Raw genomic sequence first — 22,387 nt, 5'->3', positions numbered from 1 at the left:
GCTGCAGCGTCCCCCCAATCACTGCTCCCACCGCAAGGCCCAATGGCCCATTCCAACCCCATCCCATGCCACCTCTGTGCCGTGCTGGACAAATCCGCTCCCAGATCCACTCTCCCTGCTTTCCTTCCCTCTCCTGTCTACTTCTCCACCTCCCTCTGGACACCCCCGAAGGCTCACCTTGCTGGGAGATCCCCCAAGGGAGTGCGGGGCTGGGCTGTGCCCACCAGGCTCCTCTTCTCTGCCTCCCGCTTAAATGTTGATGAGTTGGCAAGGTCTGGTCCTCACTTATTTTTTCTAACTCCACATGGCAGACCTGAATGACACACCCACCGCCGAGGCTCCACTCAGCATCTGCACGACGACTTACAGATCTGCACACCCAGTCCAAGCATGTCCCCAGGACCCATTTTCCTACTAGACATCTCCATTTAGTATCCGACAGCTTTTTACAACTAAATGCTATCTTTATTCCAAAATCTGCTCTTCCTCCCTTATTCCTCACCTTGAAGGATGGTGCTGTCACCAGTGTAGCAACCAGGACAGAACCTGGGCCCTGCCGTCTGTCACAGGAAACCGGAGATTCTGTCTCCATGCCTTTGTTTCTCTTCCCCGCCTTCCTCTTTTTTTGGCTTCTGGATTATTGAATAGCATCCTTGTCACTTTGCCTCAGGGCATCCCCTCTGCTAAGCAGGCCTCCGCATTAGCACCCAAGCTTAACTTTTAGAAGCACAGGTTGGGCATGCCCACCGCCCTGCTGACGAGAAAGGTCCATAGTCCCAAGCACACCCGCGAGGCCCTTGGTATTGCAGGCCCGTCTGCCTTGTCTCTTGCTATGACTTCCTTGGACCTCAAATTCCACCCACACTGACCACATGCACCAGGACAGGCAGGTGTTTGTTCCTCCGAGTCAGTGTGCGATCTTCTCCCTTGGACCACAACGCCCTTCTCACACACGCTTCCAGGGTGTCCTCATCAGTCAAGACTCACCTCCCACACCTCCACCTCGAAGCCTGTTTGCCACCTGCCACCTTTAGATGCCTAAATGCCTATGTACACTTAATACTTTATGTCGCTAACTTGTTTGTGAGGACTATATATGTGTGTGTGTGTGTGTGTGTGTATGTTTACATATTACATTTGTGTGTGTGTGTGTGTGTGGTACAGTGTGTGCTCTGAGTACAGGCTGGCAGAATTAATGTTATCTCCAAATATTTACTCTTTCCTTCCTATGACAATAGTTTGTGCAAAGTACTGTTGAAGAATTAGATCTGCTGCCTGCCACGAAGAGCCCTGTACTTTAGCTCGGGGAAGGTAAAGTACAAAGGGCAGGACACGTCACGGTGGTCTGGGGAACAGCTGAAGATCGAGGGGTTGATGAGTAACATCTTAATTATTTGGACACAATTTAATTTTCAAAATTGGAAATTATAAGTCATTCAGAATACATATGAAGTTTTATTAAATGCATATATTGGAGAAAACATTTCAAGAAAAAGAAATAGGTGTTGTGGCTAATGAACAATGAGTGGCTCCATTTGGTGGGATTTTTTATCTATTCAGAGCCTCTAGCATGTGCCAGGCACTGTCCCTGGGCACTGGGTGTTGGTTATGAAAGTGTCTTAAACACAGAGATAAATCAGGAAGAGGGGTTATGGCCAGGTCCTCCCTACTGGACTCGGATTTCTGGCAAAGCATCCACATAACCAGAACAGCTGAAGGGTTCAGAGCAAATGAGGCCCTGCCGTCATCATGGAACTGAGACTGCAGAGGAAATCGTGCACTGGTCTCGAGAAGTGGTGCCCAGAGGCGGTGCTTCCATGAGTGTGAGGTGTTGTGTGGAGGTGACAGGTCACCCTGGAAGCCACGTGGGGTTTGTGCCTGAGAGAGAAGTCTTGACTGAGAGGGTGGAGGTGAGAGTTTTCTTCTCATATATGTTGGCTAAAGTCAACAGTGTAAATTAGATGGTCCAGGGACCACGCACAGCACAGAGTAAATATTTGTGGAAACCTCCATAAATGGATCGTCAGTGTGCATTACAGAGCATTTAACAACGAATTAAATTTTATTTCAGGTAAATTCTGCATCTGAAACCAGGCTGACCAGGTTATGGGTAGAAGCCCTATGCTAATAAATTAACGAGATCAATGAATACATTTCCCCATAAAATGTTATCCTACATAGCTTGACTTTCCAGGCTCAGCTCAATTACATTTTCCATATAGAAAAGCACATGCTAAACTACTTAAAACATCATGTTCTCTTCAACAGGCAGACATTTCCTTTCCAATCTGGTTACAGTCACATTGATCCTATTTGTTCAGAGTGATTAACCCTCTTGAAAGGGGGTCAAGGAAGCTGGAAATTGGGAAAAACCTACATATCCATGAAGAGGAGAGAGAATATAGCCATAAAATACTATGAATCAATAAATCAGTGCAAATGTACGTGTGACCATCTACATCAATAAATATGGATGCATCTCACAAACATAATATTAAGCAAAAAAAAAAAAAGAACTAGCAAACGTACAGAATGTAGACCAGTTAGAGATTCACCCATAAGGAGTTCCATGAAAGTCAGGAGACAGGGACTCAATCACCTGTGTAGGTAGTGCCCAGGTTCTTAAGATCCTTGAAAGCTGGTTGGTACATACAAAAGTATATCTTTAATATTTCATATTATTTTTAAAAGTCAGAAGAGACAACTGCCCAGAATTCTTCGTGTAGAACACATCTTGAAAACACAAAGTCAATTATCTGCCTGGGAAAGATAATGACCAACTGATGCAGTCATGGCCATGATTATATTTGGTCTGATTGATTCATTAATCAAATTCAATTACCATCCTCCTATCCAAGTCCAGGGATACAGTGGGGCAGGTGTGGATATTCATGGGCAAACCACTTTGCTTTTGTAAAGTTTCAGTTTCTCACCAACAAAATGACTTCTTGGGGTCATCCCAACTGTCAAGTTTCATTCTGACTCAGAAAATTCAAAATAAGGAGGCAGCGAAATGAAGATGGGGCAAAGAAAGAAAAGCATTGGAGTTTCAGGTATGGCCGAGAAGCAGACTCAGGAACAAACACAACCGCCGTCACCTTCAGAAGCTAGAAAAGAACAACCTCATTTATGCCATTCCTTTTGGGGAGCGAGTTCTTTGGTTCAGAGTTGGTAGGAAGGTCAATGTCAATTGAATTCCAATAAAATAATTAAAATGTCAAATGAGCATCATTTAAATGAATATGAACTGCTGAGATGGTTATACTTGGTTTTCTGGTGACCTCTGGAGCCCAGGCACTGATGCTCGACTGCGACTCCACAGAAGCGGAGCTGCACAGGGACAGGGCTGCCCCAGGGCCTCTCCCTGAGCTCCCATCAGGGTCCCACTTCAACTCCTAGATGGACTGGTTCAGCTCTTCTTTCCTCCAGGACCTTCACTTCCCCAATAGCACCCACAACTGTGCACAGTCTAGGTCCTGAAATACATTCTTTGCCTCACACCCGCTCCCCACAAACCCTGACTGACCCACCCCCATGTGATCCTCTAATTAGCTTGCACAGGACTGGCGGATGATAGCAACATGGGAAGTGAGTAAAATCTAACCCGTGTAAACTGCAGCCCTCACTCTGGAGCTGGGTGATTTACTCCAGATAATTGGAAGACACACGGTCTCGGGGTCTCCTCTGCGGGATCTGAAGTGTGAGGATTATGAATCTAATCTGCACGCAGGTTTCTGCTGCAAAGCAGCCCTCACATGTCACCGTGACGTCTGCAAAGGCCATGCGATGTAAGCATTTGTCATTACTGCAGGATCCACTCACAGTGAGGCTGGAATCAACTTCCAGTCTCCCCTACCCACCCCAGCCCCGCTTGCTGCCACCGTGCTGAGCGTCACCCTGCAGCTCAGGGTTCTCCCAGCTTCAGGCCATGACTAACTAGTTTATTATCAAATAAAGGCAGTGGCACAAACCAGCATATTCATTTTCATGAAACATAGTAGAATAAAACAGGAGTACACTGCATGCAGTAAGAGCAGCTATTGTTTTTTGAAACTGTATGTATTTGTGTTGTATTGGATCATGATATAAAAGTGTACTGGTATAGGGCTTCCCTGGTGGCGCAGTGGTTGAGAGTCCGCCTGCCAATGCAGGGGACATGGGTTCGTGCCCCGGTCCGGGAAGATCCCACATGCCGCGGAGCGGCTGGGCCTGTGAGCCATGGCCGTTGAACCTGCGCGTCCAGAGCCTGCGCTCCGCAACGGGAGAGGCCACAACAGTGAGAGGCCCACATACCGCAAAAAAAAAGTGTACTGGTGTAGTCACAGTAAAAAAAAAAAAAAAAAGCTTCAAAATCACTCTCCAGCACAGCTCTGTTCTATCAAACAGGTAGGGCAGTTGTGCTGAGGACAGATGAAGATAACATAAGTCCTTTCTCCAAATCTCTCTGAGCCTAATGTGTTGCAAAATTTATGCTTTTCCAGATGTCAGGAAGGCGCCTCTTACAAGATGATGTACTGGTGGCAGCAGGCACGAGGGCAGGGCCCCCCTCCCGCCCCATCCCGCCCCAAGCACACACACCTGTGACCCTTCACACAATGCAATGGTCTCCCCTTGGCTCCCAGGTCAGTCCAGGTCAGGTTTTGCCAACAAGAAATTAGGCTAAAGCATCAAGTTTTCAGAGCATTTTTGATTTTGAGATTGCAGATGAGGGATAAGGTTCTTTACTCAAGCACATCATAACAAACTAGAAATACTAAGCTGTAAAACAAATCAAAATTGTTCCAGGAATAAAATATTAATCAAAGGAGTGAAAAAAATCTCTGAATTTTTACCTGTCAAAAGATGCACCCTATGTTCAGTAAGTCCAAGAAATGAAAATATAAATTTGTAAGGCATGAATTATAGCGTGTTGGCCCACACTGCAAATAGAATTGCCAAAGCATCTCTCTAAATATAGTTTCCCATGCAGTTAAAATGTGATTTAGTTTTCAAAGTTTTTTCAGAAAGCATTTCAAGTAATTTAGGATTCACTGACTGAAGGCAGACTAAAAGCAGAGGACACAATCAAGAGACATATCAAAATGTATGTCCACACAAAGACCTGTAGGCAAAGGTTTAGAGCAGCTTTATTCATAATCACCAATAGCTGAAAACAACCCAAACATCTACCAACTGGTCCCTGGATAACTGTGGTGATCCATACAATGTAATACAATTAACAATGAAAGTAAGAATACTTTCAACTCAATGGATGAACCTAAAAAGCATTATGTTAAGTGAAAGAAGCCAGACACAAAAGGCCACAGACTGTGTGAGTCCATGAGTCCAAAGGTAGGGGACTGATGACAAAGGAGCAGAAGGAGGCTCTCTAGGATGATGAAAATATTATAAATCTTGAAATGGTGGTGATCACATGACTGCATGTGTGCGTCAAATTCATAGAACGACACACCCTAAAAGGGGAGAATTTCACTGGCTGTAAATGACACCTTAGTAAATCCGATGGGGGAGGCACTGGAGTAACAGCAGTATGAAGTGTCAAGGGCAATAGAGGGGAAACCCCAAATCTGAGACAATGTAAAGGGAGAAACGGCAGCAAGCAAACCTAACAAGTGCTTGATACAAATGTCATGTTTTAAACCAGCTGCATCTGTAAATATGTAACTGTTGAAAATGTACTGAATGGCAGAGATTGTCCTGGGACATATCAACATCCGAAGAGGAAGGTGGTCCCCAAGGTCCTTGAACATCTCATTACGGTATTTCCATGAAGTTGCCTCCCCCAGGGGATTTCCCTACGAGAAAAAATTTACAGCAGGGATAAAATTAACAATGTGGGATGGAGAGGAAACGGTTTCTTTTGCAAATACCTTTGCTTGAAATTCTAGGAAATTATGTTTTAACAGTTCAAGACCTATTATAAAATCACTGATTTATGGGTTTAGAGCTAGGTTATTGGGAGACTTTCCTCTAAACATAGATTCGTTATTTTTATAAATAAACTAAATAAACACTCCTAGAGTGAGTCGTGGCCACTGAGGTTTGTATGCCTGCAAATCTGAGCAGTGCGTGTTTCTGCCCTGTTCTCGGGAGGCGAGCCTCCTGCTCTGGACGGGCTGGATTTCTCAAGGATGGTCACAAAGTTCGTGCTCACCATCTCCCGTGTCCCTGTCACGACCCCTCACAAACTCTCCCGACTCCCTGTGCAAATACTGACCTCCTTTGATTCACCGCCACAAAGCCAACTGCCCACACTGGGTCCCTATAGTCTGGTTCCCTGATAATGATGGACACAAAGGCTGTCCCTGTTGACCCTGAACTTTTGGTTGTCTACTGAGAGTGGGTCAGCAATTCAGGATGGGGCCGTTTCTTACACTTCCTTTCCACCCTCTTCATGCCCCGCTCAATGCTAGGTACCAGGTCTTCATGTAATAAATACCCCTTTATTGACTTGTACAAGAAATCATCATTTTTTTATAGTTGATAAATTTGGTGAGACTGAATGTTCCATAAGGGCTAATGTTTAGGCTGGAATGACGGTGTCATCCTCCCAGGCAGTTGAACGAACGAGCCTTTCAATGAAATGCCTACTACGTGCTGGGCCCTGGAGCTTCCTCCTGGTACACGGGCGTTTTAATGTCCTGTGTCTGTGGATTCCACAATCCCAGCCCCTCCTTATGGACAGGAAATTCCTAAAAGAGGAAGGAGTCTGGCCTAAGCTTCTACCTGATTCCTCCTCCCCAACCCAGGGCTCCGCCGACTGTTGTTTGTCCAGAGAGAACGTGTGTCCAGCAGCCTGGGGCTCCCCCGGCTTGTCTGGCAGAGAGAGCCCATGACCTTGTGAGGCGGCTCCATCCCTCCTGGAGCCACCACAGAATCAGGCCGGGGTGGTGCTGTTGGTCAAACGATGTGCAGCATCCAGGCCTGAGTGGGACTGCGGACCGTGGGGCTTGACCTAGGAGGTCCCCACGGCAGGGACAGCACTCCCTCTGAGCCCGTGCCCGGCAAAAAATGGAGTAAGCTTTGCTTTTGTTTGTTTTGGTTTTATTCTTTTCCCTAAAAGTCACTCAAGCAATGTGTGGATAAGGATACACAGCCTTCCTGGGGTACGGGGGGCAGTGAGGGGACAAACGCTAACCACTTAGCCACTCAGCCCAGGAATCCCAGAGACAGAGAAGAGTCAAACGGAACAGCATCCCTATCTCAGCATCATTTTCCTTCAGAACTTACACACCTGTTTGATGGAACGTGCTGGTGTCCACCCGCACTTGGGGCAAAGCCAGCGCTCGGCTCAGATTTCTAAGGACAGGGTCCTGCAACCCCCAGAACACAGTGTATGTCGTCCATCAGCATCCCAACACGAGGCACCAGCACGTTCACCAGAACAACACTCGCTCCAGCATGGAAGCCAGTGATCTGCCTGGATTCCTAAGTCAATATATTTCGCCGGTCAGAGCCGAGAGCAGAGATCTCAAACCCACCCATTTCCCGAGAGGACCAAGTGAAACAACCTTCCCTCTCTTTGCGGCAGGCGGGTCAGCGACGGCCGCGTGAGGGTCCCCTAGGCTGCTCTGCCTTTTCTTATCTGGTGTTTATGGTCCCCGGGCTGCTGTCCTGTTCATTGACCAGCATTTCCACTTGCTCTGTGGATGACAGGCCACCAGGCCATCTCACAATCCCCAGGAAGAGTGAGGTGGACCTAAACCTCAGTAGTGACCACAGGGAGGGTGTGGAAGGAGGGAGCAGACATCAGAACCTCTCAGAGGTAAGGAGGAGTCTCTGTCTGGGTAAGTCAGCAGGTGTAGGAGAGTCTGGTGGGGGGGGCTGTCCTGCCTGACCACAGCTTCCCAATCTCCCCCAGCACCGAGGGATGGGATAAACTGAGGCAACAGGATTACTCCTGGTATGTAATCAGACCTTCACAACGTCCGCAGAGGTTAGCAACAAGAAGAGGCACAGGCTCTACAATCAGGAAGACTTAACTGTCATTTAGTCCTGTGTAAAGAAGTCACTTAAGCCACTGAATGTTCATTGTTAGCTACTTCCAGTATTTTGTGTACATTTAGAAAGGTTTGTGTGGCTGTGAGCTTGTAGAGATAGATCAGGGCATAAGAAGAGCCAGGAGGAACTGTTTCCACTTTGTTCATTGTGGATGACAGGTTCCAGGGATTCTGATGGGAAACCCAAACAGTTCCTATGAAATATGCCTGATACAAACTGTTGCTTTATCCAAGCAAGGATGTCTCAGTCCCTAGCTAAGGTGTTTGACTGGCTGGGCTGTGGGAAAGACATTTTATAGCAGCTAAAGCTACATTAAGAGCTAAAGCTACATTTCAGACTCTCAAGATGCAGAGCAAGTGAGAAATCTGAACCGAGGTTTGGGAGTATCTGTTAGCACGATTCTCCAAAACATTCCATTCTGTAGACTCAACATCCAAATTTTATCTCCCTATCAAACGTGTGAATTTTCTATTATTCATCGTGCTGTCTGCACCAAGACTTGAAAGCTTTCAGTGATCTATTACACAGTTCACTTGCTTGTGTCATTAATGAAATCTAAAACGTTCCAGCCGGTACCTTGCATTTTGTATAGAACAAGGTGCCAAGGTTACCACCTGGGAATTCGGGGTTTCAGTTCATAAATTCTCTGTAGGACCTGATCTTTACCACTCATTCAGTCGAAGACTGTTTATATTAAGTCCTAGGGACCTGACTTAGTGAAGATGGAGATTACAAGTCAGAAAATCTTTTCTTCCAGAAATATTTTGAAGGAAAAAAGATGAAGGATTACATCTTTTTTTCTAGAAGAAAAATAAATCTGTTCACCAAATACTTATTAAATGATGTCATTGTGCTTGAATAAAAAAAGTTTCCTTTCCAAGTTGGAAGTCAAAGTCCTAGGTAAAGCTCTCAACAGACTAAGAAATGGAAATCACCTACTTTTGTTATACACACACACAATACACACACATCTACTCTCATACACACACATACACAGAGACACATACACACATGTATGCATATATTAATCTACAGCTTTTACTCTGAGTTTCGAGTATACCCAAGATATTTTTGGCAGATCAAATAAAACAGCAAATTTGATCAACTGCATGAGTAAAGTTTTTTTTGTTTTTTTTTTTTTTGCAGTACACGGGTCTCTCACTGTTGTGGCCTCTCCCATTGTGGAGCACAGGCTCCGGACGCGCAGGCTCAGCAGCCATGGCTCACGGGCCCAGTCGCTCCGCAGCATGTGGGATCTTCCCGGACCGGGGCACGAACCCATGTCCCCTGCATCGGCAGGTGGACTCTCAACCACTGCGCCACCAGGGAAGCCCATGCATGAGTAAAGTTTAATGAAACCGATTATATGATATCACATGGATGTAAAAGCCTCAGATGTAAGATCTAACTTTTCTTTCAATTGTGTGGGAGTTATAGACACTTGTTATGGACTGAATGTTTGTGTCCTCTCAAAATTCAGCTGCTGAAATCCTAACCCCGCAACGTGACAGTATTAAAAGATGAGGACCTTTGGGAGGTGATTAGGTCATGAGGGTGGAGCCCCCATGAATGGGATTAGTGCCCTTATAAAAGGGACCCCATAGAGCTCTCCTGCATTCTTTCTGCCAGATGAGGACACAGTGACCAGATGGTGTCTGTGAACCAGGAAGCAATCTCTCACCAGACACTGAGTCTGCCAGAGCCTTGATCTTGGACTCCCAGTCTCCAGAACTATGAGGAATAAATGTTCGTTGTTTAGCGCCCCCAGTATGTGGTGTGCTGTTACTGTAGCCTGAAAGGACTAAGACAGTATTTAATACATTTTTAGCAAAAATGAATGAGACCTCCATCTACTGTCCTATAATGAAATATGGCCATCTCCTGACAATGGGTTTAAATAGAATCTAAGTCAGAATCCTGGTCATCCTACAGGTGTGTGCTGGCAGCCAGAATTTTATTTGGACTAAAGATAAAACCATGCAGTTGGTCTTACTCATAACACAGCAGCTTTCTCTACTGGTGCCTAAGGGGACACCTAGTCACCACATCCTTGAAAATTTTGATCCCAAATAGTCACATCCCACTAGGCTAGGCTGTGGATGTGAAGATGATCCCTGGGTGGCAGGGCACCAAGCCTTGGTTTCCAGTTCCACTCGCTGGTACGGAGCTGATAACCACTTCAGAGCACTGGAAAGTTTAACAGAGATGATGCCTACACAACACTGTCTACAGAGCTTTTTTGAATATTCTTCCTGTCATTACTGATATAATAATTTTCACCAAATGGTGACAAAACAAATTCAGTAGTAATAAACTCCCACCTCACTGAACTTTTTAGGTGTACATTCAGACCTGGATGCTGACAAATTCCAGTTTAAAATTCCCATTTCCAGTTCTTCTGCTTAACTTCTCTGTGTCTCGCATAACCATGTGCAAAAGGAGGGAGAGGGTATCTCTGGGTCTCAGAAGCTCCGTGACCCAGACACGAATGTGTGATTCTGGGACCTAAGTTTAACTCTTGCTGCCCACCTGCTTCTGGGTAATTGAGGGATGGGAATGAACATTTGCCGATTTTACAATTTGAGAAAGAAACACAACGATGTCTTCATCTAAACAAGGCTTTTAAAGTGGGGTTCAGGGACTGTGTTGTACTTTTGAATCCCCTGAACCTGCATGTAAAGTTTTTTTTCTTTATGTGTGTATGTGCATTTTTCTGGAAAGCTAGTCCATTACTTTCATCAGATTTTCTAAGGATCTGTGACATGACACTAACCCTTCTCCCCCGCAAAAAATTGTCAGCCAAGGATTTCTAAAGAATCATAATTGTTGATTAAAGTAATAATATTATGAATAATAATAGTGCTATTTGGGGCTTTTATAGAATAAATCAATGCCAAAGAGAAAATCGGAATCCAAGCTTTTTAGTTTAGTATCAGTTAAGATGGTTTAGTACTGGTTTCTTAGTTCAGAAGGCAAACCTAGGGTGGAGGTTTATTTGGGAAGCCCTTCTGATAAGTACAAGAGGTTGTGACCAGTGAGGGATGGAGAAGAAAGACACCCAGACAGGTGTCCTGTCTACAGGTCGCTGCCATAAGGGGTTCCTGGAAGCTTTTGCAGAAGCCTATGCAATGCCCTTGGGTTGTCCCCGGACTGAGCGGGGAGGTAGCAGCCCCTGCCCGTGACTTCACTGCTCACGGACGCTTCTGGGCCTTTCAGCTCAGGCCCCTCCAGCACTGCCTGTGCTGGAGCGAATTTCCAAGGGGCAGGAGGAAGCCGTCGGGTGAGAAGCAGAGAGCTGCAGGCACTAGCTGGGGAGAGAGCAGCTGTGGGGTGGGCTAAGTCACCTGGACGAGACCCGTTTCATAATCCATCTTCTCCCATGCACCATGTCCAAGTGTTCACCAAGCTGTGACTTCAGACTGTATTTCCTGAAACACACTTGGTTCACATCCTCTCTCTCATATTCAATGTCACTGTCTCATTCAGACACTCGTAATCGCCCTCTGAACTCCTGCCACTGCTTTCTACAGGGTCTTCTGGCTCATCCTCTGGTCTGTGTCGCTGCACACAGGACATTTCTAGAAGCACATCCAACATCTTCCCCAGAGGTTACATCCTTCAAAGTCTCCCCAGAACTACCAGGTAAGAGCCACACTTCTGGTCTTGTCCGCAAAGTGCTTCCCAATGTGTTTTCACCATCCTCAGTTTAATTTCCAAGCTCATTTGTGCCTCATGCTCCACCTCTGACAGACGTACTCCAACGAAGCCATCCTCCAAAACCCTGCCTGGCAGCCCCTGAGGTCAAGCTTTCACAAACAACTCCCCCCCTCCCCCGACTAGGTAGCCAGGCTTCATCTCAATCCCACCTCCCACATACACACTGACCCACCCTTGCTCCCCTCCACTTCTGTGCATCTATCATTATATGGTATCTGGTACATAGTAGGTGCTCAAAAAACACCCTCAAATGATTGCACTAAATGGAAGCATGAACTCACCATATCATCTTTAACGTTTACATGTTGGTATTCTCTATCAGACCAAGACCATGTCTCCCCATCCCCCCGTCCCCAGCCCCCAGCATAGTTATAATAATGCAGGCGCAGCAAACACGTGTGGACCCAAAGCATCATTAGTGCTGGCATGGCGGGTTGTAGATGAATGGGAAGCAGAGTCAAATAAACCTAAGTTCTCATCAAGCCTCTGACACTCACTAGCTGCGTGATCTTGAATAAAATACTTAACCACTCTGGTTTTACTTCGCTCCTTTGTAAAATGGGGATGGTACACACATAGATTATATGACTTCTTCCAACTAGACCCTCTCCTTTCCTGTAGCAAGACTGTATATCCTGGCCATTCCCGTGTGACTGCAGGGCACCCCTGTAGGAAGAGCCTGCTTCTCTGACCTTGACCTTGGAGTTGGCCATGTGACCTGCTCAGGCACCTGAAAGTAGCAAAAGTGGCCTGTGTCCCACCTGAGCACAGGCTCTAAAAGCCATGGTGGCTGTAGCAGTTTCTCCCCGGTCACAAGCAAGGCGTCCACCAAATGAAGGCCCTGGTTCAGCCTGGATCCCAAAAAGAAGAAGGCACTTGGAGAAGATCCACAGTCGATCCAGCTTTTGCAGCTGATGTTTAATATGAGCAAGAAATAAACCTCTGGTCTCCTAAGTCACTGAGATACAAGGTTGTTAGCCAGAATAAGCCAGCAGAATCCAACTCTAGAAATGTTGTGAGAATTCCATAAACCAGATGAGCACTTAACAGAGAGCGAGGCCAGCGTATGAGAGATCTGAACAAATCTAAGTGCCTTCCCATAACGTTTGCATCTAGCCCAGGCGTGGGCACAAAGCAGAGGTTTGAAAATGTTCAAGTAAATGAATAAATAAATAAGTTGAGCTTAATTTTAAACACCAAAGCACAGAAATATCCTTTACTTCCAGTCATTTTCTGAATATAGATTATTTTGACAAAAATTTTGTAACATAATTTCCAAATAGCCTGCTAAAGTTTCTAGAAATATTTATATACAGTCTGAAAAAATTAAATAATTTAGAAGTTCATCTTGTGGGAAGCTAGCACAACAACAGGGTAAGTCTTTTAATCACAAGACATGCATTGTGTGCATGTATATGCAAAAGTACTGCTATTTTAAAAGCTACAAGTATGACAACACACAACCATAACCCAACTAGGACCTCCGTGGTTTAACTCGGTAGACCACAAGATTATAGTAATGGTATGATTTGAATTTAATGTTTTTTCCTTTCTATGTGCTTCTCAGAGAAGTAATATATAGAAATGCTTGTCTTGCTTTAAATTAATAGGTATTCATATTATCCACTTTACCATACAGACTTAGGAACGTAAAAATTTCAGAAAAATATAGCAGAAACTATAGAAATTAATCTTTGTTTCTATCACAATTGATTTCACTTAACCATCTCATTTCATGGATGTGAGTTTTCAAATAGAAAAGCGTATCAAAACCATCCTTGGAGTCTACCTTTCCATTATTTCTCAATAGTTCACATAATATTACCTAAAGAAACAGCATTAATTTCAATTACACAGTGAATGAATTATACATAAAGCTGGAGGATAAAAATGAATTTAAAAATTGGCCTTAAATTTCTCAAGTAATTAATTCATGCTCCAAAAGGAATGGCCAATAGAAATTAAAATGCATCAAGAAGGGCAGAATCCCTGAAAATAGGGGCGAGGCCAACAGAGAAATGACACACTAATATTGATTTAAAAGGCCATTTGTTTACCAAACATTTATTAAATGCCAATTATTTGACAATCCCTGGGCTGGCACTAGAGGTTATAAAATAGTAAGACACACATCCTGCCCTCAGAAGCAAGGGTCTAGAATAAGACATATAGGTACACACAAGATCATGAACACACCTGGTGGCTTTGTGACAGGAGGTGACAGGAGAAACAGGGAGGGAGCCTGAGGGCGGTGGCCGAGCGGGTGGGGAAGGTCCGGGAGGAGGTGGAGGTAGAGTACCGGTAGCTGCTGTGTCCTGTAGGGACCACAGACACAAAAGGGGGAAAACCAACGAAACAGGTGCAGAGACACCTGCTAAGCCTCCCTGCTTCTGCTGCCACAGAATCGGGTCCTCAAGTGTGTCTCCCTTTATCCGATCTTTCACTTTGCTCACCTGGGTGGGTCAGGTGCAAGATGCCTCACTGAACAAGACGGATACGGCCCTGATTGCATGGAGCTCTTGACCCTAGTACTGGGATCACATCATGGTGTCAAGCTCAGGGCAGGAGACTCAGCAGTTAGAGGATAGAGACTCGGAAGGTCAGGGAATTCAGTAACTGTTCACAGGGACACACACTCAAAGCCCCTCTGCTCTGAGGCCTGAGCCAGCTCGATCTGCAGGCTGCCCCATCCTCCTACAAGCTGCAGTGTACCGATAAGAAGATGCTGGGGCCCTGGTTTCCTGCCTTCTGCCCACGTGCTTCCCCATCAAGGGCTCTGTCAACTCTTCACCAAACGTCTGATCAGTAAGTATGTGTCAGGCATATCAAGACAGACCCATCCTTCATGCCCCAGAGCGGGAGAAACACAGGAGAACAGCTGCAGTAATATTTACCCAGTACCATCAAGGAGGCACGTGAAAAGTGTTACAAGAAGAGGTGAGACCAAGCCGTCAGGCAAGGTTTCACAAAAGCACTGATGTCTAAAACTTGATGGAGGCGGGGAGCTCCCCATGGAATAGACAGTGGGGTAGGGGAGCCAACAACAGACAGGCAGTGGGAGGCTGCCCTCCGAGCACCACCAAGACACAGCCACGCCTCTTGAATCATCTCTACACCAGGGAAAAAAATCCTAGGGATAATTGTGTTTCATAAGAGGAGGCTGCCTTCAGGGAAACCTATATTTCATTTTATTTATTTTATTTTATTTTTTGAGATCTATATTTTAAAATAGTCTTTGAAGGGGCAAGATATTTCATTCCACAATCCAAGCAGAGCATCAAATAAAATCATGTACAATAGGGTGAATACTAATGTAATCTGAGGTGCTGTGCTGATTATAGAGATTTATTAAGAAAAACTACCTTGCTTTTTAAGTAAATAGGGGTGAGAAAGCAGTAGAAGATGGTTACTTTGAAAGAGGCATCGATAAGATTTCCCCGAGAACAGGAACCTTATTTCTGTTGGCGGGTTACTGTGCACAAGCCCACTGAGTCACTGAAATATTTTTTCTCCAGTGAAAAGTGTAGCTTAAGAAAGAGAAGACCCCGTGCAGACCTGGCTCACAGCTTCCTGTGAGGACACTAGCGCTTTCTGGTGGCTCCACTTCCTGTCCCCTCCTGCACACACAGCAGAGGGATATGCTCCTGGCCCTTAAATCAGCACAGTGACTTGCTTTGGGCCATAAACTGTGACTTGTGGTAACAGATGCAACTTCCAGGTGGAAACACTTAAAATCCAGTGCGCAATTCCCCAAGTTCTGCTTCCATGCTTAAGCAAACTCAGACACATCATGTCAAGACAGAGGTGTCACAGACTGAAGCCAAACAGTGACACACCTTGCACAGGCAACCTCCCCACGACGTTGTCTGCCTCCTCATCAGATTTTGCACAAACGAGAAAGAAGCATTTGTTCTAAGAAGCCACGGGGAATCTGGGACACCCCCTGGCTGATACGCTTGCTTAGAACTTGAAGAGTATCAGTGCAGGGACAGGGACAGGCCCACCTGCATCACCATTACCTCGATGAGTGAGTGACTTATGCTTTGGAAATATTTATAATCAAAAGTTTAGAAAATCTGCAGGGAAAGGTGAGCTTTCTGAATGAAATAAAAAATGTTAGGCACAGATATTTTTCTCCATAATGAGAACAAAAACAAAACAACCGAGTCTTCTTTTGTTATGCAGATAACAACATCTAGGACCAGGAGTGGAAGGGGGTCTTGGGAGTGGCACCAAAGTTGTAGGAACCTATATCCTATACCTTAACCCGAGCCCTAACCCTAACCCTAACCCTAACCAAAGTTACAGGAACCTATATCCTTCCTATGTCACAAGCACTCCTCTGATGAAATCGAAAAATAAACTCCTGATATTGCTCACAGAGAGCAATTGTTTGCAAGGTGAACATAACACATTATCACGAATTCAGCCATATAAACTGTGACAATGCGTATTTATTCTGAGACGGTGTATATAATAGCATGGTTTCTGGGAAGGAAAGGGCTGCACACTGTCTCATCGTGTTACAGGCAAGCTCAATCCCTCGATCTTCCCTTGGATTACAAAATGTACAGCAGAGGACATCTTTGCTTTCTTTTTCTTGGAGAAAGCTTTGAGGTTTAGCTGACTCAGTCACTTTTTTTTTTTTAGATGTGACCACTTTAAAATACTCAGCTAGCCAACAGACTGATGGGCAAACTTCAAAGGACATAGTGCTGAAAGGATCAATATCTCTTACAATGGCTCTAAAGAAGCAGATAGCTTCATTTAGGATAGAATTGGAATTCCCTTTAAGAGAAAGACGAGGTTAAACTTGAGAAGAAATCAAGCAAGGCCATATTTAACGGCACTGCTTGACATGGTCTTTGCAACTGTAAATGCACAACAACCCCATAGATCAATATCTGCTCTGTACTTTAAGACACTTGATGCAATGCAGAGACGGTTCCCCTGCCCTTAAATGAGGCAACACTGGACAACATGGGAAGACACAGGATGACATTTTAAGATAAACATCTGAAAACAGGGATGGTCTCTAAACTAAGACTACAGCATATCCTTCATCATATTTTTATTTGTACATCTATTTGGAAGCATACCCATTTTAGAGAGGCATTGTAATATGGAAATTTTACTGCCTGGCTTTCTTCAAAATGTTCATAAACTGAGAACAGCCGATAAGACTTGAGACTAAAGATTATGTCCCCAGAGCTACAGGGGTAAGAAAAATAAAACAACACAAAACCAAAGAAGGCTATAATTCAAGCATTCAGTGTGGCTGGGTGTACAAAGCCAGGCAGACCTTCGCTTGAATGCAGGTCAATACGCCCACGTGGCTATGACTCTCTGGGTAGCTACTTGGTTTTCTTCCGGTTTCCTTCCCTGTGAGATGGGGCCCACAGTCTACTCTCTGGGTAGCTACTTGATTTTCTTCTCGTTTCCTTCCCTGTGAGATGGGGCCCACAGTCTACTCTCTGGGTAGCTACTTGATTTGCTTCTCGTTTCTTTCCCTGTGAGATGGGGCTCACAGTCTACAGTGTGGGTCACAAAGGATGGCCGGGAGCCAATCCTGCCAGCTTCCTGTTTTTGTAAATAAAATTTTATCGGAACACAGCCATGCTCATTGTCTGTGGCTGCCTTCTGCTACAACAGAAGAACCTGAAATGTGGCCTATCCACCCTGTAGAGTAAAAGTTTGCCAATCCCTGGTCTGTGGGGTTGTTGTATGGACTGGAAATGACTGGCACACGGCAGTTGTTTTCATTAAATCGTTATTCAAGTAAGCAAAAGGTTAAGATCATGCAAACTAGGAAGAATATGTTTCAATTGCCAAATCCTGCAGATTGATGAATCCCTAACCATCTTGGAAGAAGCTCTTGCCCTGAGTGCTTCACTCAGGAGACAGCAAAGAATCTCAGCCTGCACTTTGCTCTATAGAAAAATGACTCAGGATAAATGCAGATTAAAAGGACACTGAGATACCATTTCTCACCTAACAGATTGGCAAAAAAAAATCTCAAGTTTGACAGCATGTTCTGTTGGCGAGGCTCTGGGGAAACAACTGCTCTCTTCCATTGCTGGCGGGGGGTACAAACTGCCGAAATTTTAAGGAGAGGAATTTGGCAATGTTTAGCAAAATTCCATAAAAACGTATTCTTTGATTGTACTTGGGAACCTATCCCTTGGATATCTGGCAAAAATACAAGTGTGCATAAGGTTATTCATTTCAAAGTATTCTGGTAAGAGCCAAAGGCTGGGAACTGCCTCAGTGTCCACCCTTGGGATAAATGGCTGACTCCAGGTCCAGAATACTGGGCTGGCTTGATAACTCCAGCTATGCTAGAAGGACGGAAACGATAAAGGACCAGGTGGCCTGCGTCAAAGTACAAGAAGTCAACACGAAGTTGCCCCCAATGGCAGAAAGGGAGAGATTTGATTTTACATGAAACAGAGGGTAGAATGACAAGGTAAACAATGCCACAAACAGACACATCCAGACAAGACAGCGGTTCTACAAGACAGCTGAGCTGGTTTCCTCGGAAGCCAGGAAAGTGAAGAGAAACCCAACGAAGATGGCAGGGAATCGGGGGACACGATCCCAACACAGAGGCTTGAGATGTGACAACAGAACAGAATGTGTGGTGACCGCAGCAACTGGCTTTATGGTGGTGACCATTTCATGATGTATAAAAATATCGAATCATTATGTTGTACACCTGAAACTAATATATTGTATGTTAAAATTTTTTTTTAACTTTTTAAAACTGAAAAATTAAAATGGAATGTGTGGGCTTTAGGAGCACGCTGATTCAAACCAGTATCTGTAAGATGACATTTTTCAGATGATCAGGAAATGTAAACATTGACTGGGTATTAAATGGTGCTAAGGACTTACTGGTATTTGTATTTGGTACCACTGCGGCGTCATGATTCTGAAAGAAAACATCCATTTTTTCAGAGACATATCCTGACTTAAGTAGGGATGAACTGACATGATATCTGAGATTTTCTTTACAATATTTTAGCCCCCTCCCCCCTAGAAATGGACAAAGCAAGTATGGCAAAGTGTCCTTGAAGCTGGGCAACAGATAACTGATGTTCAATTTGCTATTCTCTCCTCTTGGTTATCGTTGACATTTTTTCAGAACACAAAAGAAGAATCAAGAGAAAGATGCTTTGGGGAAAGGTTTCACACACGGTGAAGCTGCACATGACATTCCAGCCTTTAAGTTGATCCATGAGATCTGCCCATCCCAAGCCAACCTCCTCCGATAACCTCAAGGACTACCTGTGGGAACTCACGGGGAGATCAACAGTGACAATGCTGACAGGATGTAAGTGTACGGAGAGAAATAAATAAACCTTTGGGTCAATTAAAAATGGTACCAGAAATGCTATCACAGTCAGCCTGGTGATGAGCTAGCTGTACTCACTCGCTACTGGAGAAATAATGCATTTTAAGGTATTTTATAATCCCTTTTATATGCTCTAAGCACTCTGTCAGCTTGATCAATACACATAAAAACACATTTTCAATACGATGAAAAGAACTAGTCAAAAGCTACTTTTAGAGTAAAAAAAAAAAATCACTTTTCTCTCTTTCAATAGCTGTATCGACACTGCAAGTTCACTATGAGATGCTAAATGCCCTTTATGCTGCCATTAGGCCTATATTGACCCTACCTCCACATTTTCTGATGTTATAATGAGTATGCTTTTTCTCTTCTGGTGTAGAAATGCTTTTAGCGAAGAGTGACACGATCTCAGCCTTCCACTTTGCGCTAATAAGATTGGATAATATTAATTATTGCAAAGATATCAATATAAATATAAATTTCTCTGTACTAAACCTGTAAAACTAAATATAGCACATGACATCAGAAAGAGTTTACTCTCTTTTCAGTGATGATCTAATTCTACAATTTACCTTTCACACTATTTCACAGTTGAAGAAGCATTTTCACATAAATTGCTCCATTTAATCTACATTTTCACTCTGTGTGCAGGCAACAATGTCATAAAGCAAAGGTCTACTTTACAAGGAAATTGAGGCTCAAAAATGATGACTTACTCAAGGGCACAGTCACTGAAGTAATGGCGGCAAGACCACCAATTTTTAGTCAATGAACTGCTTGGAATAAAATAGGCCACGAGTAACCAAGCCCTGCTTACCTTTCAAAGCCGATCTGTCGGAATGTCTTTTCCCAGGTTGAGCCTGTAACAGAAGGAAGGGATGTAATTAATGCACAACAAGGATTCAGTTTTGCCCTGATTTTGCACAGCCTGGTAGAGATTTGCTCGTACATCTAAGCAGAATGACTGTCTTTCCTCAAAGGCATCCCTCCCTGCCTCCCCAAATGGCCTTTCAGAGACCAGCCCAGGTGAGTACACACCACCACCACCCCCGCCCCCGGTAACAGAGCAGACCAATAAATCATTCTCTAGAAGTCTACATGTGTCCCAAGCAGAAAAATGTGTAATACTCTCCTGTTAAAAATAATGAAATAGTAGCACATTGTAAGTTGCACTCTCCAAAATTCAACTTTTAACTTCACGTGGTATTTGGAAAGCTAGAGAGCATTTTGACATTCCAGTCCACTAGACACCATGGCTTTACCTCCTCAATGTTGAAGCACAGGATTTACATGTATTTTTTAAGCTGAACATTTTAATCGGAAGTCTCCTGAATGTAAAAACACTGTTTCCAGTGACACAGTTTGACGAATAGTGTATCCAAGTCCACAGAAGAATAGCTGGGTATAAAAATGATTTTCTACAATTTTTCTATGAAATAATTCTTCCCTACATTATAAGCATAACAATTTTCTGAGTACTTTATGTAAAGAAAAGTGCTCATTTTTATCAAAGACCATGTCAATAAGAAGTCTGCATTCGTAAGAGGTAAGGGTTCTGCTAACCCACACTTTGACATTTTCCCGATGCTCAGTCAGTGGCAACAATATCTTGATTTCAGTAACTGTTCAAGTAGACACCACTGTCCGCCCACTCCACCCCCCTGCCCTAAATCCATGAGCTGTGTTATGTACTAGTTGCGTTAATAATCACAGCAGATAATCACTACCTTTCTGTACAGTTTAGTCTTGCAAACAGGAAGTGGTGAATTCAGCACTGGTCTCCAGAGGCAGTTAAAAGCCACCCTGCTTCTGTTCCTCAAGTCACAGTAAGCCAGGATGGCACTTATGTTTCTTTCTTGAGAACTCTGCCTCCAGTGCTTTATTCTCAGGTGGACAATCAGTGCCTCCTAGGCATTAGATAGACTTTCTGGAAAGACAGGAGATTATACAAAGTAGTTTCCTGGGCCCTCTCTGAGGACTAAGCTAGTCCCAAGGGAGCATGAATGTGGTGATTTCACTAAGGGACTTGGGTTCATACTACTCTGTTATGATGGAGCGTTTTAAATAATTGCTATAAATAATGCAGGACTAAATTTGGGATCAGAATTACACACACATGCGTACACACATAAATTTAAAGCAGATCAGGTTTATCTCCTCGGACGAAGTTACTCTTGCCCAGTTGAATTCCAATAGGCTTTGCTAAGTAGGAGGAAAAGAACTGGAATTTTAGTTAAGCAGCTCAGGAATTTCTGATGGCCCCTGAACCAGGGGAGTAGGCTCCACATGAATGTCATCTGTCCTGTGAGTCACATGCAAAACAATGGAGAATCCCCATCTCAGGAATTCTTGAACGACAGTTATCCTGCCCCTGAAAACTAGCAATTAAAACACTGCCCAAGAATATATAACCTGAATCAGAAACCACGCTGAACTCCAGGACAGCTGGCAACAGTCTGGCCCGAAGTCAGAGGGGGGAGAGATTAAGAGCCTGACGCCAAGTGAGAAGCAGATAGTCTGTGCTCGGACCCAGTGGGGAGGGTCGGGGTAGGGAGGCATTTAGATGCTACTCTTCTTGACTCTCTTGCTTTCATTGAGAAACAAAGCACCTTTTAACTTTTTCCACATTTCCATTTTTTCCCCAGATCTTCTCAGCACATTCTAAAATTGATTTTTTGAATAGACTCCATTTATTATCAAGGTAAAATAAAAATAAATGATTTTGCTATACTGCACATTCAGGCTCTTAAAACACGGAACTTTAATTAAGAAATAGGTCCCATTTTCATATTTCTGAGAAAAATTAAACTTATTCCAAAAGGGCAGAACAAGGTAAAAGTTTTGGGGTCAAGACTTCCAGTACTCCTTAAAATAAATATTATTAACCCACTCAACCAAGCACAGTGGAGATGGGGGAACACAACTTCCTTCCTGTCACTAGAAGTCAATTTAATTAGTAATTTGAGCATCTTACATACCATAGGTGCTCATCATTGTTTGCTGGTGATCCTCTACTAAACATCTTAATACATTAGGTATGAGACTGAATATATTAAAATATGGTTTCTGCCCTCGAACACCACATACTCTAGAGGTTTGGGTTTTTGTGTCTTTTGTGAGCACTTAGTCATGGGGAAAGGAGAAACACAATAAATGGAACAGACATATCCAGATCCTTTGGCACCAAGAATATTTTTGACAGCCCATTATTCAGTTGCTGGGGAATTCTTTTACAGCCATTTACCATGTTTTACATGGTAAAGTAATATTATTCTCCCATGCCAGAGCAGTCCAACACAGAGAGAAAAGTAGAGA

The 22,387-nt window shown here is 44.1% G+C and overlaps 1 protein-coding gene across 3 annotated transcripts in view; it reads right to left on the bottom strand.

The window, feature by feature from the left end:
- The window catches only part of PIEZO2 (piezo type mechanosensitive ion channel component 2), a 351,580-nt gene that overhangs the window by 158,037 nt on the left and 171,156 nt on the right, over window positions 1-22,387 (bottom strand). For all 3 annotated transcript variants that reach the window (XM_060119106.1, XM_060119107.1, XM_060119108.1), the window contains exon 4: window positions 19,890-19,932. In XM_060119106.1, coding sequence (XP_059975089.1) covers window positions 19,890-19,932 — 43 coding nt within the window. The remainder of the gene's footprint in view (window positions 1-19,889; window positions 19,933-22,387) is intronic.

The sequence above is a fragment of the Mesoplodon densirostris genome, chromosome 15 (genome assembly GCF_025265405.1).
Source record: "Mesoplodon densirostris isolate mMesDen1 chromosome 15, mMesDen1 primary haplotype, whole genome shotgun sequence".
Classification (NCBI taxonomy): Eukaryota; Metazoa; Chordata; class Mammalia; order Artiodactyla; family Ziphiidae; genus Mesoplodon; species Mesoplodon densirostris.
This window is presented reverse-complemented; position numbering and strand designations above follow the sequence as displayed.